The sequence below is a fragment of the Dermochelys coriacea genome, chromosome 10 (genome assembly GCF_009764565.3).
Source record: "Dermochelys coriacea isolate rDerCor1 chromosome 10, rDerCor1.pri.v4, whole genome shotgun sequence".
In the NCBI taxonomy this organism is placed as follows: Eukaryota; Metazoa; Chordata; order Testudines; family Dermochelyidae; genus Dermochelys; species Dermochelys coriacea.
The window spans coordinates 2,670,202-2,686,192 of record NC_050077.1 but is presented as its reverse complement, the minus strand read 5'-3'; the positions used below and the strand labels follow the sequence as shown (position 1 = coordinate 2,686,192).

The 15,991-nt window shown below is 45.1% G+C and overlaps 1 protein-coding gene across 2 annotated transcripts in view; it reads left to right on the top strand.

Annotated features, from left to right (window-relative positions):
• The window catches only part of PRKCB (protein kinase C beta), a 244,315-nt gene that overhangs the window by 189,601 nt on the left and 38,723 nt on the right, over positions 1-15,991 (top strand). For both annotated transcript variants that reach the window (XM_038419585.2, XM_038419584.2), the window contains exons 10-13: positions 1,319-1,492; positions 4,904-4,995; positions 7,235-7,297; positions 10,320-10,458. In XM_038419585.2, coding sequence (XP_038275513.1) covers positions 1,319-1,492; positions 4,904-4,995; positions 7,235-7,297; positions 10,320-10,458 — 468 coding nt within the window. The remainder of the gene's footprint in view (positions 1-1,318; positions 1,493-4,903; positions 4,996-7,234; positions 7,298-10,319; positions 10,459-15,991) is intronic.

Below are 15,991 nucleotides of genomic sequence, written 5' to 3'. Positions count from 1 at the left end.
GGTCATGATGACCAGTATGTTACGAGTTTTCATTTGATACCTTATCAACATTCTTTGTAGAGAAATACCACGACAGCAATGTGTTAGGTGTTGTGAGATGGTCAGGCCAGACAGAAGTTGCTGTGACAGAATCCGGATGCTCTACTGTGGGCATTGTGACACTCTTAGGGTCACATGTCCTGTCACCCAAACAGCGTTATCTTTGCTGGGATTCTATTCTTTTGCCTTTCCAAAGTCCACGGGATGCTGCTTAGCCTTTTTCCCAGCTCTGCTATGGTCTTACGTTATTTCTGTTCCACTCTATTGCTGTTCATTTCTCCTAATTTATTTTCAAAACATCCTAACGTATGTTCTCAGTGTGACTAGTCTCTTTTTAAATGTAAAGTAATTCCATTCCACTGGTGACCTGAATTTAACACAATGAGAGAGAGAGAAAATGGGAAGCAAAACGTGGCCATTGGTGAGCGGAGTTTGTTTCAGAAGCAGCCCACACCAGACTGAAGCCATGTATCTTAATAATCTGTGGGTTGTCGGCAGGATTTTCAGGAGTCCTCATTGGGGTCGATTTGATTGAGACAAAATAACATGAGCAGGAGACGGCAGCCCCCATTTATTGTAATAAATAAACCTGCAGATTGACACAACTGATTTAAAATATTAGGTGAACAAATTTGTTCTGCATGAAGTAAAGCAGTTGCTGAGTGATTGGGCCAGATGAATAATTGTGTTTCAATTTACCCTGGGGGTATAAAGAGTGCTGCCTTTCATTCACTGTCAAACAAAGTGGAAGCAAATTAGGATAGTTGCATAACTTTTTACCACTGTGGTATTCGATGAGGACTCCCTGAAGCTCTCTGAATGTGAGGCTCATCCACTAGTGCTGCTTCTATTCAGAGCACCCCAAATATGGATGGGCACTCAGAGAATAAGGCTGGTCTTGTGGTTAAATCCCTGGACCGGAAATCTAGGTTCAATTCCTGGCTTTTCCACAGACTCCAAGTGTGACCTGGGGTAAAGCATGTAGGGCCAGATTTGTAATGGTATTAGGTGCCTAAAGATGTAGTAGATACCACTGAGAATCTGACCCTAGTGTGTCTGTACCCCAATTCCCCATCTGTGACATGAGGATAAAAGTATTAAACTACCTCACCATGTTGTTGGGAGGGTAAATATTTCTGAGACGCTCTCGCACCGTGGTAATGGGAGCCATAGCAAAATAAACCATCCCTATGTGGATCTTCTGGCATCTGGGATGACAAAGTAGAAATGTAGCCTGGGCACACGCACAGTGTAAACAGTTCTTCCATTTCCCACACAGGTCATGCTCTCGGAAAGAAAAGGCACTGATGAGCTCTATGCCGTTAAGATCCTGAAGAAGGACGTCGTTATTCAGGACGATGACGTGGAGTGCACAATGGTTGAGAAGCGAGTGCTGGCTCTGGCTGGGAAGCCTCCATTCCTAACACAGCTTCACTCCTGCTTTCAAACAATGGTAAGTGGGCAATCCTTACGTTGCCATCAGCCCTGTGCAAAATGCCCCTCAGAGAGGCCCTGTGTAACTTAAGGGTTTGTATCCAATGCGAAAGTTAGGGTGCGTGAGTTCCCCCCTAGGCACCGTGGTATCTAGACCAGCTTTGGAGCAGAAGAAGCTCCAGTCACTTCAGGCAGGGGTGAAGGGTAGAGACCTGCCCCTGAGATACCTCATTATCTGAATCCAAGGAGAAGGGAATCCCACCACCCAAGTTCTCTCCATACCTCGGGTGATACTGAGACATTGCAGCCGTTCTGAAGCACTATAGAAATGCCTGTAAATAAATCTATTAATTAAATATGTGGCCAGATTTTCAGCCCCCTTTGAGCCTGCCTCTGATTTCACGCTGTGCTCTCTGCGCACCCAAAGAACCATGCCTGGAAAGGTGCTCGCATATGTTTCCCTCTTGCCAGCCTTGTCCTATACCAGACTTTCATGCAAAGATGGCTGCATGCACCAAACACTTCCTCCAGGTGTACATGTTCAAACGCGGCACCTCAGGCTGGGAACCTGGCAAATTTATCAGCCAGCCTTTCAGAAAGACCCTTGTCTAGGGTTTGAGTTACAGTCCAGGTAACAAAATACCACTTTTGTTAGTATTTGCTGCTTGGAATTAAGAAGCTGAGCAGATGCTGAAAGCTAATAGGAAATCCTGGAATTTCTGATTGAAATAGGCATTTTATTAACTTCTGCAAAAAATAAATAGCTTTTTTAAAGCAGTTTCTGGCCAGCTGTTGAACAACTTGTAAATGAAAATGCCCAAGTACTTGTCAGCAGGAGCAGGGAACAGTAATCGGTCTAGTCCTTTAGATGGATGCCAGTGGAATCCGAGAGGATTACACTTTAATATTATCCCAGCAATTGGATTTATTAAACACATTCAGTGTATTTAACGTGTGTGGCCCAGCTTTGCAGAACAGTAATCAAAACTTGGCAGGGGAAGCTCTTTCAAACATCATTTTTGTGCATCTGAAGTGAGTCAGTGCAGGATTATTTCTGGGAGACCTACAGTAGCTAAATAGTAATCATGTTTGTAATGTAATCAAAACGTGTAGCGGAGTGTATTATCAAATGCAAGCACGAGCCCTCTGATTTCTGGGAGCACAGTCCAAAACACAGTTCCCAGACTGCGCTGTTAGTTCAATTGACTATTAAAGAAAAAAAAACCTCAAATCCCCCTCTTAAAGAATGCGAGAATTATTGTTCAGGCATCATGGGGAAATTTTGCACCATCAGCTAAAAACCTGCAGGCTCCAGCTAATCTGGAAAAAGGTAAGTATGACTCTGGCATTTTTATAATCCCAGAGGCACAGCCAGCCCGAGCCAGTCCTCAAGAACTGCTGTTAACTGCCCAGCAAGCGTAAAGGCACCTCTTGTTCCCATGTGGGCCAGGACAGAGATGGGCGCTTCCATAAGAATAAGCGATAATAATGGGTATTGTCCTGCCTTTGCCTCCAAGTTGGAGTGTGAAGCAAGGCAGGAGAAATGGTAAATAAAATCAGCAGAATAAAGGGACCCGAATAAACCCAAAGAAGCCCATTGTTCCTGACTCAGCCGTTGGGTGTGAGAGGGGGCATGTGTGTTTTATCAGAATCCTAGGTAAGTCTTGGCAGGCGATAATCGAATGTCTGTGGAATGTGCGGTTTCTCAGCGAGTTCAGTTATTCCACTCTCCCTGTACAATCCTGGCTCTTTTCTTCCAAACTGAGGCTGAGTCGCTTTTCCTAGCTGGAGATGCAGCTTTCTGTTCCAGCCTGCAGTCAGGTCAGCCATTGGACTTCTCTTTCTCTCTTTCTCTATATCTATATAAAAGAAAGAAGCGATATTTCTATCTATAGCTATCTATACGCTTTTTTTAAATCACAAACATTGTTTTCCTCCAAAGCGAAGGAAGCTCAAGGAATGTTTTTTAGTACTGGCAGTATCGAGTAGCCACCTTTTTAATGTTTTTCCCCATTGATGTTGATTGATACTTTTAGGGAACTATTCTGAACAAGTGCAATATTGTCTGACATTCCAGTTATTATACGAGTGTGACTGTCCTTTCAGAATGCAAGTTCCCTCCAAAGCACATGTCCGTGTGCACACCTATGGAGGGGCATGTGCAAATCTTCCAGCCATCAGATGGGTCTAAACCTATTTTAGATGCCTATAATCTCATGTTTTGTCACCTGCTGGGCCCTTGGTTATCGTGTTTAATTATCCTTGAGGTGGCCAGTGTCCATGTGTTTTTCGAAAGGCATTCTTTTCTCTGACTGAAGGAGCTGGTTTACCAAGTGCTCATCTATCATTTTTAATGGCGGTAATGCTCACATTTGCCTATCTGCTGCTTTCCTTGCTTTTGTAGTCCTGGAAACAGGGCAAGGTTTATTTCAAGGAGAAATGCAGAGAGGGGAAGGGAAACAATGGGTGAAATATTTCACATTATTGTAGTCCAGGAATCAAAAGCCCCCTCTCAAGTTTTGGTTGCTGAATGACTACTGTATCTGGCTGCTCCTTTATATCCAAAAATCATCTCTGCGGCCTATAATTTTCCTTTTAATTGTATATATTGCCCCAAGTCCCTGACACTTGTTTTATCCTTGGAGATCTCTGCTGCCCTGCTGTGGAGGGGGCTCCTGCCTGGCATTGTTTTGAACTTTCCTTTGCGTGTGGACATGCACATGCGCGCACGCGCCCACACACACACACACTCACACTCTGGATGAGGTACTCACTGGGGACCAGAAGACTGGATCTGTTACCTCCTCTCTTGTTGAAGCACAGGTTCAAGTTCTTTGTGGCAGCGTGTGAGGTGTATCCACCTGGGCAGGGGACCTTTCCCCCCACCTCCAACCCCCTGTGCCTGTAATTGGATGATGTCACAAACCCTGTTCCTCAGCCACAATAAAAAATACCCCAAGTCTTGAATGCAGCCCAATGTGCTCCTCCATGAAATACACCTGTGTGCCCCCCACCTCCACCATCCATTGGCTATTTTGGGGCAGGTTGCTCACTTGCATGTCTTGCAAAATATTTTGAAAGGGCTCATCTTTGTTCCCGAGCAGACAAAACCAAATTGCAAAACCTCAATTTCCTCTCCCCCACCCCCACACACACTTAGGAAGGAATTGCTGGTATCGGTCTGGTGACCTTATGTGCATCATGCAGACCCAAGCTTTGTCTGCATCGTGTTGGAAGGTGGGCCCCAGTAAGGACAACAATATGCTATATATCATTATAGAGCTAGGGGTAGATTGTTGAGGGCACAAGTGGCACTTCCACTGGGAGCTAGGTGGCTGTGAATATCTACCCCCTAATCTTCAGCCTCACTCAATTCCCTGGCCTCGTAATTCTGCTGCTGTTCTTAATTTTCATGGTTTTTTTTTTTTAGGATCGCTTATATTTTGTGATGGAATATGTGAATGGCGGGGACTTAATGTACCAGATTCAACAGGTTGGCAGATTTAAAGAGCCCCATGCTGTGTAAGTTCAATAGCCAGTATTAACATTCAACTGTTGGGGGATATGGGGAGTATTTCATGGGTCTGTGGAGAGTATCTGTGGATTTAGGATGTTCATGTTTTTGAGGGAGGAGACCTGCAGAATGGGGGGGGGGCGAGCAGAGGGACTGCAGGAATGCAAAGATGAAATGCTCACGATCCAGCCCGATGGTCAGAAGTAATTGCAGAGAGCAGGGGTTTTTTTTGCTTCCTGGGCCTGAAAAGCACTAGGGAGTGCTTACAGATTTCTCTCTACTTAACCGTTTTGAGAGGCTGCAAACAGGGTAGGTGACCATCTCCCCCAGGTGTGCTTGCTGGCCTGCGCCTGCTGTTAGCCTGAGTGCGTCAGAGAGCTGCAGAACTTCTTACAGAGCAAGTAGATTTCACACGTGTGTGTCCCAGGCCAGCTCATCTATTGCCCAGACTGGAACCCCTTGGCACGTAAATCTACACTGATGAATCTCATGTCTACAAAGAGGCTCCCCTTGGGTTTGATTTTAAGCTACGGCATAACGTGCCACTGGCACAGCATTGCCTTGTGCTCTTGTCTCTGCCTTTCCTTTGCTAGCACAGCTGGTCACCAGGAAGTTCGTGGGTGAGCAGGAATTCCTTCTCCAATTAGCACTCTCCTAAACAGCCTGGTGCCTCTGCTAGATTAGCTCAGCCCTGGGTTCCTGATCCCACCAATGGGGGTTTTCAAGTCTGTGGTTTCTAGTCATGATCCCGTAAGGAGAAGCGGAGTGAATGACGCCCTCGGAGCGAATAGTGTGCCTTGCCGTCGAGAATAGGCTGTGCTCAGTGTGATGTCTGATGTGCGCTTGGGTCAAGATTCTCAAAAACGGGCTCCCGTAGTTACACCCCTAAGCCCACACTTAGACACGTCAATCAGTGGCCTGAGTCTCAAATGTGCTGAGCATGCAGCAGTTCCTATTGACTCCAGTGGGAGACGCACTTTTGGAAAGCACACCATCTTACGTACATGTTTAAATATGGACTCGGGAGCCTAACTTTTGTTCTCCGTTGTGTGTAAAACCTTGGCTCTAGATTGTCACATACAAGGAGCTTTCATAGGCCTTCTAAGGAGAGTCGTCCATGTCCCCACATTTCGGCAACCTGTCCTTCCCTTGAGCCACGTCTCCATCCAGAGACCCGTGCATAGTGTTTCTCTCTAGCTAGGCAGCTGAGGTCCTCTGAACACAAGGGACTCCTTTATATGGAGGTGAAGATGCTGTCAGCGCAGCCCTTCCCCTAGCTTGGGGGCCACAGTTGGATTCCCCCAGTTTTAATCCATTGACTGAGCACCTGTGCTATGAAGTGTTTAAGCAGTGAAGCTGTTCTGTCGAGTGGAACAAGCCTTTCCTTTTGGGCTGGGCTTTTGCCATGGACCATCTTGAGAGAGAGCCACAGCCTTGTGCTATGGGATACGTGATGGAAAGTGGTTTTAACATGATTTCATGCTGGTGAAAGGTGGCAGACCAGGAGCCCTGGAGGCTCCCTAGAAGTTATAGATTTAGTAGAGTGCAGGCTGCAGGAATGGGAGCTTCCCTTCATGCTGCCATAGAAACATGCCTCAATCCTGCCCTGGAGGGGCCATTCATAGCCATCAATGAGGAACAATCAGTCTTTGGCTGCTTACTACAACTGCCAGCCAGGTGCTGATCAGTGGTTTTGGTACCTGCTGACTATAATCTGGGCTGAGGATAACAAAATGTATCACAAACCCACCAAATGTGTTTTTTTGTTGTTGTTGTTTTTTTAAACAGCCTCTCCAGATACAGGCTGGATTTAGAGCAGCTTCCTTTCCAAAGGATGCTGTATAGCTCAGGTGCGGTCCTCTGAGCACAAGTTACCACTGGTTCCTTTATCTTCTTGGCCTCCCCATGATGACATGTAATTTTGTGTGTCGTGTTCAATCACCCCATGGTAACGAACAGTCATAGATCTTGACTCCTTTTTTTAAAAAATGGAGATCTATGTAATCAGAAGTGACAGCCCCAAACTAGCCCACAGCAACCTGATCGTGTTTATTACCCAGTCTATGGCAGAGGGGAAGCTATGTCACTCTTTTGTGATACTTGTCCAGTGTTTTTCCAGCGCACTTGCCTTTATCTTTTGGGGATGTAGGCCCAGTGTGTTTCATTTTGTGTAGTTAGATTTGAAAGCTTTTCATTTTAATTTATCTGCTTTAATTATCAGTCTTCCTGTTAAATCTTTAATTTCAGATTCTATGCAGCAGAAATTGCTATTGGCCTATTCTTCCTACAAAGCAAAGGCATCATTTATCGGTAGGTGAACATATTCTCCCTGTCTCCCCTTGTGCAAAAATATGAGCCTGTTTATTACCATGACTGGACTTTGTGCTTAGGGTTCAAGGAATCATTTTTGTGTCAGCTAAGTAACATAGTAGTCAGCACAGCAGCCCATTGCAGTGTCATGGAGCACGGTTTGGCAGCTGTCTGTTCAGTGTACATGCAGTACATAGAACAGGAGGCCTGCTAATGTTAGTGCTTTATGAGAGCATGATTGTCTTTTACCCCAGTTTTGTAGGGAAGAGAGCTCCTAAAAGTGGTTTTGATTCTTTTCCTGCCTCCCTGTTGTACATTTCTGTTTGGACAACATAAATCACGGCTGATGGAGTGGCACAGTTGTGAGATGTGTATTTTACTAGGGAGCATTGTTTTCTCATCTTTGAGACTTAAAGTGAGTGCTTGTGAGGGTTTGTCCTGAGACTTGCAGTATAAACCTGGCACTTACCATTCCAGTGCTTGCCATGTGAGTTACAACATTCTAGGTTAGCTCGATCACTGGCAGGCCTGGGACAGCACTCCGAGGCTTCTGGCGAGGCACTGAAACTAGCCATCGCTCTTTAACATGCTGGAGTCTCCACAAGGCCCACGGTAAAGCAGAACATCCTTAATGAATGTCAGATGTCATTAACTGCCCAGGAAGGAGAATGCTGACTGCACCAGTGTAGTCATGAGTTACTGAATGCTCTACTCCAAAGACAAAAGCAGTCGGGACAGCCTGACATGAGGGACATTTTTTTTGCCATTGGCTGTTGCAGAGAGACATTTCAGAGTAGCAGCCGTGTTAGTCTGTATTCGCAAAAAGAAAAGGATTACTTGTGGCACCTTAGAGACTAACAAATTTATTAGAGCATAAGCTTTCGTGAGCTACAGCTCACTTCATCGGATGCATCCGATGAAGTGAGCTGTAGCTCACGAAAGCTTATGCTCTAATAAATTTGTTAGTCTCTAAGAGAGACATTGTAAGTTCACTGGTACTTTGTGCTGCTTTCGCCTATAAAATTGAATGCAGCCTTTTGTTTATCTGTCCTTGCCCAGTCCGAATTCTAAGTACCATTTCCATAGTTAGTGAAGTCCTACAAAAAGTGAGCAACTGTAAATTGTGCTATTCCTGCTATTGCACTTTCACTTAATTGAGCAAGGTTAGTTTGTTGAACTGAGGAAGTGCTTAAAGTATAATTTTGCATATGAAATGATCTTGGCTCCAAATATCTACATATAATTTCTCTATGAAGTGTGTTGCAATACTGACTGTTGAGTTGTCCATTCCAAACCTTTATACTCTTTCCTTGGTGTCCCTTTTCATGTTGCTGCAGGATTAACAGTCTCACTCCTGGTCTCCCCATCACTCTGTGCTCCCCAAACGTTTTTGTGATTGCACCAGGGAAACCAGCTCATGACATCTTTGTTACCTTCCAACTTGAGTCATGATACATGTTTTCAGTTAACTGGGGAATTTGTAGTCCAGAGCTCTTGTATTGACTCTTCTCCATAATTTTGGTGCATTCACTCAGTCAGCAGAGGGATGAACCTTTGTACATGTACCAGAGGCTCTGCCACTGTTACTCAAGTTAGTAGATGAAATGTATGCATGTTTATGCTGGAGGCCAGTTGGTTGCTGGATGAGAAACCAAAGAGGGAGAGGAGTTTAGATGCTGCTACTAAAATATTAGCTGAAGGGAAATCAAGGAGTGGCAAAGGGTTTATTTCCACCCTAACTAGTGGTTATTTTCCAGCCTTCCTTTCCAGTAGACCCTACTGTGGCTTGTGTTAGAAGCAAATATGGGTAACTTGCGTTAGAATAGCTGATCCAGAGCATATGACAGAGGTATTGTGAAAAGGGGCAACCAAACCGTGAACTTAAACAAAAACACCTTTACAGAAACTCAGGTGATTATCCGCTTTCTTTTTGAACTACAGTCGTTCTCCTGATTGGAGGCTCTGGGCTAGATCTTTAGCTAGCCTAATTCTCCATAGTTCTGTGAAGTCAATGGAGCTATGCCTTTTTACGTGAGATGAGAATTTGGCCCTGTCTACCAAGCTGGTTGATGTTAACTTCATGATGTGCCCTCAACTTCAGCTCTACAGTGTATGATTTTGCATCCTGTTCCATTACCCCATTAAAGAGATTTGCAGCCTTTGGCACAACTTCATAAACCTTGATAGCAGATGACAATTGACTCAGAGTTCATAGTTTGCACCATGACAGATATACCACTAGGTTTCTGGCCTGATGGTCTTGCTGTACCCTGTGGACAGAAATACAGCACATAAACGCCATTACCCCAAAAGGAGACCTTTGGCTTATTGTACAGGACATAAATAAGAAAATAATAACACAGACCACATAGCCACTTGGTAATTACATGAGGAGCAACTTATACTTGAAGTAATGAACGTTCACTGAAAGACTACCGTCCAACTTTTTTTTAGTGTAACCTACTGACCGCATCTTAGCCGACACTGGAGAACTGACCTAGGGATCTCCAGAGCTGAAGGCATGAGTCTCTACAGTTTGAGCTAAAGAGCCTTGAGCTGAGAGGTGTAGCAGATTCGCACCTTCTGCGGGTCAGGCACAGAGGCCTGTTGTGTTACATTAGGAAGAGAAGTTTAGATAATGCTAGAACCTTTTCTGACCATCTACCTTTTGGTTACATGTGAACTCCAAATACACTTTGAGGTGCATAGAAATTAAAGATGAAAAATGATCTATTAAGTCAATCTCCCTGCTAGTGCAAGATTTGTTCTGTACAGAATATTTTCCAGTGTGTTGTCCAGCCTGGCATTTATGTGGAATAAAACATTTTAAAAATTGGGCGCCGGTATGCCTAGATTTCATTCTGAATCATTATCCCCAGGACGTCTTCCTACAAAGAGTGTATGTATGGGGGAAAACCCTTTTCATGGATGAGCTTGGATGCAGGAGGTCTGTTGGCTTTCTTTAGTACATCCTTTCAATTTTACCCTTTTGTGTAACAATTATTTTACTGTCCTGCTGTAGAGACCTAAAGCTTGACAACGTGATGCTAGATAACGAAGGGCACATAAAGATTGCGGACTTTGGCATGTGTAAGGAGAACATCTGGGATGGAGCAACTACCAAGACCTTTTGCGGCACTCCCGACTACATTGCACCCGAGGTGAGAGAATGAGATGCGCAGCAGAGGCTCCTAGGTGATGGGTTTTCAAGGATAAAAATATCTTATGGAAATGTGTATTTCATAAAACACCTTTTGCTTCTTTTGACCAAGGTTTGAATGGATACAGGCAGAGAAAACACAATAGCTTCTGTGGCTTTTGTCACTCAATGGATGCATTGAATTGCTTTTTCATAAGCCCGCCAACAATAATTGTCAGTTGACTGCATTTTCTTCAGAGATGCCTGTGTGACTGAGTCTGGAGGTGGCTTGAATTTTTCAAACCAGAGATAAGGTCGATCTCTTGAGGGCCAGCTGGAGAACGCATGCAAAGCAAAATGGTCACTAGCACTAACTGGGAATTTTCCAGTGGAATGATTTTGCAACAGAATGTGCAGTTCCTACAAAGTTGAAATTTTTGGTGGAAAAAAATTAATTTTCCCAAAAAATAAAATTGATTTTTTTTCCATTTGGAAAATCAAAATAAAATATTTCATTTAAGTTTGGTTTGACCTGATTTGGAATATTTCATATTTTTAACAGACCCAAAATGATTTCTTTCAAATGACTTCAATAAAACATAAACTAGACTTTCCTATTGTGACACATTGTCTTATGGGAGCTGTAGTTCTGGCCTTCTTTTCTCCAACAGGCAGGGCTCCCAGTAGGACTACATCTACCATAAGGCAATGTGCAGATTTCATTCTGCCCAAGCCATGTGGTGCATCATGGCAGTCCCATGACTCTGGATACATTGTGGGAAATGTCCTCAGGCTGGAAGCCTGGGCCAAAGGTGAAAATGAAGGCATTGTGCTCCCGAACGACAACTCCCATAAGGCAATAGGTCACCATAAGAAAATACAGTGTCATGTTGAAAAGAGTCAGAACAAAGAATTTTTATGTCATTTCAAAAAACTGAAATAAAACATTTTGATTTTGGGAAAGTCTAAATGTTTTGTTTGGATCAAAAATATTTCAACACTTCCAAGTCATTTTTTTTTCAGAATTTCCATTAAAAGGAAAATTTCTACTCCCCGTCTCAGAGTAGGACCAATGCTGATGTTGGGATGTCAGAATTTCCTGCAGGAAAAAAATTCTCTGTTTTCCTCAGCTCCCACAGGGGCCTGCCAGGCTCCGGCTGTTGGTCTCTGTCACCCAGGACTGTACCGAACATTCGTTCATTTAAATATTTCCGTGGTCTCTGCTACCATTCCCGCTGACCCCAGCAGCAGCAATTAGGCATTACTACTATGTTTGCCTCCCATCAACAAGGAAGCCAAAGGCCTGTCAGTCAAAGCTAATGTCTGAGTATCAGTCCACCCACTTCCTTCCCAACTCTCTCTGACCTGCAAGCAAGGAGTTGCCTCCATTCTGTGCTCTCATTCCAGCTTTTCAGTGCCCTCGTCCAGCTGCTGGATGGTGGAAGAAGGGTGAGGGAAGGCAGCAAGCAGAAATGCTTTAGTGCAAAGACCCTGTGGCCCTGCTCACAACTTCAAGGGGTTCTGGCCAGACAGGAGAGAACCAGCAGGAAGATTCTCTCCTGCCCCCTCAAACCACTTTCTCAAGAGCTCAGCGCGGGGACAATCCCCTTCCTCTAGACACACGGGGCTGTTGCGAGCTCCATTTCCCTGCAGCATGACTGGGTCTCTGTGCCTGTTGTCCAGCCAGCTTGAGAGCTCCTCTCCTGGTGCTGGCGCGGCCCCTCTGCACAGAGACCCAACAGGGGCCATAGCCCCCTTAGTAGGCTATGCTCTGCTGGCCTCCCTGGGTTTCTGGCTTGGGGATCAGGACCTAGTGTGCAGTCTCTGCCCCTTCCCTGGCAGCCCAGGTTTGTTCCCCATCATCACCTGCCACCCATCCTAGTGGAATGTGGTGTCTAGTGGAGTCACCCTTTGTTGCTGGGGATATGGGCACTGACCTGCCTATGAATGTGATCTGGATCTCTCTGGACCCCTTCTCCAGCACCCCGGGAGCTCCTCTCCCCACACCCAGACTCCCTCTCACTGGGGTGGGGCAGCAGGGTCCCTCTGATTCAGGGACCTCTCCGTCTCCATTTTCCCCTCCTCATGTATGCTCTCCTGCTGGGACCTGGGGGAAGGCTACTCTGTTTCCAGGCCTTACTCCTTTTCCCAAGACCACTCCTCATAGGGACCTGTCTCTGTCCTGATTCCCTAGCAATTCTGCATCTGTGTGTGTAAGAGATCCCTGATCCTATGTCCAAATTTTCCATGGAGAGCCCGCTCACCATCATCCCAGCCCTGGGGACATGTGCCCTACCCGTTCATTCGCAGCTAAGAGCCAGCAGTCTGTTACAGAAGCAGGGCTGCAGCATGTAGGTTGATGGTTCAAGACTGCCTGAGACTTTTCTACTGAATACGCTCTGACTAGGAAGGCAGCCTTCCTAATGGCTCCCTCCTGTACATGAAGGAACCTGGTCCAGGAATCTGCAGGACGGCTCTATAGCCGCATTGGGCCACAAGGCCTTGCCTCACTCAGGGAGGCCGACAAGGACTTTGTCCCTTTCGCAGCTTTGGCTCAGGGTGCAGGCGGATGGAAGCCAAGAGACTTCTGGCCTTCACAAGGCCAAATTCACAAGGTGTTAAATGGGTAGGAATTCTCCCCTCCATTCGGTCTGGGGGATTCCTGCCTTCCCCAGGCTCTTCCCATAATAGAAGACCCCGGGATAAGTGCTTTCTTAAAGCAATACCCCCCTTCTTGTTATGGGACTATTTTCAGCAGCCTCGGGGCGGGGGGGGGAGGGAGGGCATTCATAAGCTCCAAATCTGTGGTTCTGCACCCACGGTCCTGGGAACCCTATTACGTTGTCTCCATCTAGCCAGCCTACTGGTGCTACTTTGCAGCCACCTGTCGGGGTGCAGCTCCCTTTCGTTCGGCTGGGTCTGCCTCTCGATTTGGCTGCTGTCCAAATACTCACAGAAATGCTGAGTCCTCGTTGCCAATCTTTGCCGGGGGGGGTGGGGGTGGAATCTGTATGTTGTGCTTTCCTACCTGGGTGGTGGTGTCATTTCTGCCCCTGACCCCTTGAGTGCAGAAATCGAGTCAAAGATCTTTGCCCTCTTAGATTGTGGTTTTCTCATGATTGGACAAGGATCCATCTCTTGGGATTTCTCCCTGGAGCTCCCATTTGGAGCAGACTGGCCTCAGATGGCAGAAGCATCTGTTTCTGAAATCTGTAAGGTGGCCACCTGGTGGTCCTCTTCATTTGGCCTGACCTGTTGGATCTGCCCTTGTTTCATGATACTTCGTTGTCTGTTAGGGCTGCCAGGACTGCTGTAAGGTAAAGCACCTCCATCTGCTCGCTGCTTGCAACATCTGTTGTTTGTAAATGGTGTCACTGGATTGGATGGGAAAAGAGGGACGTCCGACAAGGGGAAACTACTGCCCAGTAGGTCTGCTGGCTGTAGTTAGCCCATGTCCCATCCCAGCTTTGACGGAGGCCTATCTCCCTGTCTTTGTACTGGAAGTCTGTATTTGGAATGGAAGTGGGTGGGCAGTGTATGTATACTGGCCTTTCCTGGCAGATCAGTTACCTCATTGCATCTCATAGGGAAAACTATGACAAACAGAACTACCAGTGACTAATATTCCCTTATTAAAATAATCCTGAGGCATCCCCATCCTGTGACTCGCAGTGCAGGTGTGTTCTGAAATAAATTCATAGCAACGTCCTCAAACTGTTCAATATCTTAATGCTTGTGTCAGCTTATTCCTTTAACAACTGACTGCATTGTGTGTGACAAATTATGCTTAAAGTACTGCCTGGAGGCACGTTAGCCATTTATTTAAGGTAACCAATGTTGCGCTTGCTCGTAAATACCTGTCCCCTTAAAAAAAACAAAAAAACAAAGAAATCTTCTTACATTTCTGCCTGAATGCTCAGCGATGAAACATTAGTATTTACCCATTGAAACAGTTTAAGGAAATAAATCACCTTCAGATGTATGTCAGATTATGTACCCGTATTCTAAACTGCTTTCTGTTTCGTCTCTGCCAGAGAGATATTTAATTACAGTACTAGCCCAAATGTGTATTATGTAGCCTCTGTGTATTAAGAGTAATAGCTCTGTGGTTGTGGGTGATTAATGCTCCTTCAAAACAGGACAAATGACCATGTCCTTTGGTAGTCAACTGAGCATTATCACTTAAACACTTATTTTCCTTGGTTTAATTTGTTTTTTCAATAGAAAAGCAGAGAATGGGAAATTAGGATGCAAATCACTAATGGATTCAGGAATAATATTATTATTTGATAGTGCTCTTTATTGTAGATCTCAAGGAAGTAAGTAAATTTATCACCATTTCGTAAATGGGGAAACTATGTGCGCCCACTTGGCCAACATTACACAGCTGTTCAGTAGCAGAGCCAAGATTAGAACCCAGATCTCTTACATTCCCGTGCAGTTCCTGCTTCACTAGGCTCTGGTGCCTTCCATTAAGAAGCTGAAAATGTTTTATACTATCATGGCCTCAAGTTAGAAACATCCTGTGATTTGCTTGACCCATTTGCTGGAACTCTGTTATAAGGTAAAGTCACCCTGGTACCTAAGGGATTGCCGTGAGTAAGAATGACCATCACTAGTACAGTTTCCTGTGTAGAGCGAGTGCTGTTTAATGGTTGTTTTTTCTGGTGTTTTATTTACAGACATTGGTTTCCTACAAGGCTTTTTTGTTTAGTTGTTTAATATTTTTTACTCTTAGAGGGCTTTGATGTGAGCAGTTCACCCCTGAATTTCCCAGGGCACTGGCAAATCACCAAAAACCAAGTGAAAGGAACACTCAGTGAACTTGAAGTCAAGGAAATTCTGAGCTGAAACTCAGTGTCAGATCTCAGTAGTTCATCAACACTGAAAGGATAAGGAACAGTCCCCAATTCAAAAACCTGTGTGCCTGATTTTAAGCACATGGCTCATGCATTTATAATCAGGCACATGTGTAAGTACTTTACTGAATCAGGGCCCCTGTGAAGTTAAAGACAGGATATCGGCTCTGATCTTTAGACTTAACTGAATGTCATTGCTTTTGTAGGTTTAAAGTAGGCTGTTAATAGGTCATTTGATGAGGCCTGTGATTTAAAGACTGAAAACATCTTATTTTCCTGATGGGGCAGAAATGGATCTTGGTAAGAGGCCATAATTAGACTCTGTGTCGTACACCAGAGGGGTAACTTTGGAGCTGTTCTGACTATTAGGCCGATAGGCTTGGTCATATATTGTTTATCTAAACCCTGCCCCATGAGCTTCTTGAAGGTAGCCAGGTCCTTTCCAAACTATCGGAAGAGAGAAGCTCTTGTTATAACCTGCTCCATTTCATGGCTGTAGTCAAATGCAAATGGCTGTTTGTAATTATGGCAGATTGACAGAGTAATCTGAAAAATAGCCAGTTGCCTTTTGTTCTTTGGGGATGTTGTTCTCCGAGGGAGGGGGAAGGTGGAATGTGCCAGGGTTTTCTCTTTATGTAGGAGAGAAATGGGCTCCATGTGGGCTCAGATGTCGTTTGTGTGGATCAGATTGCGGGA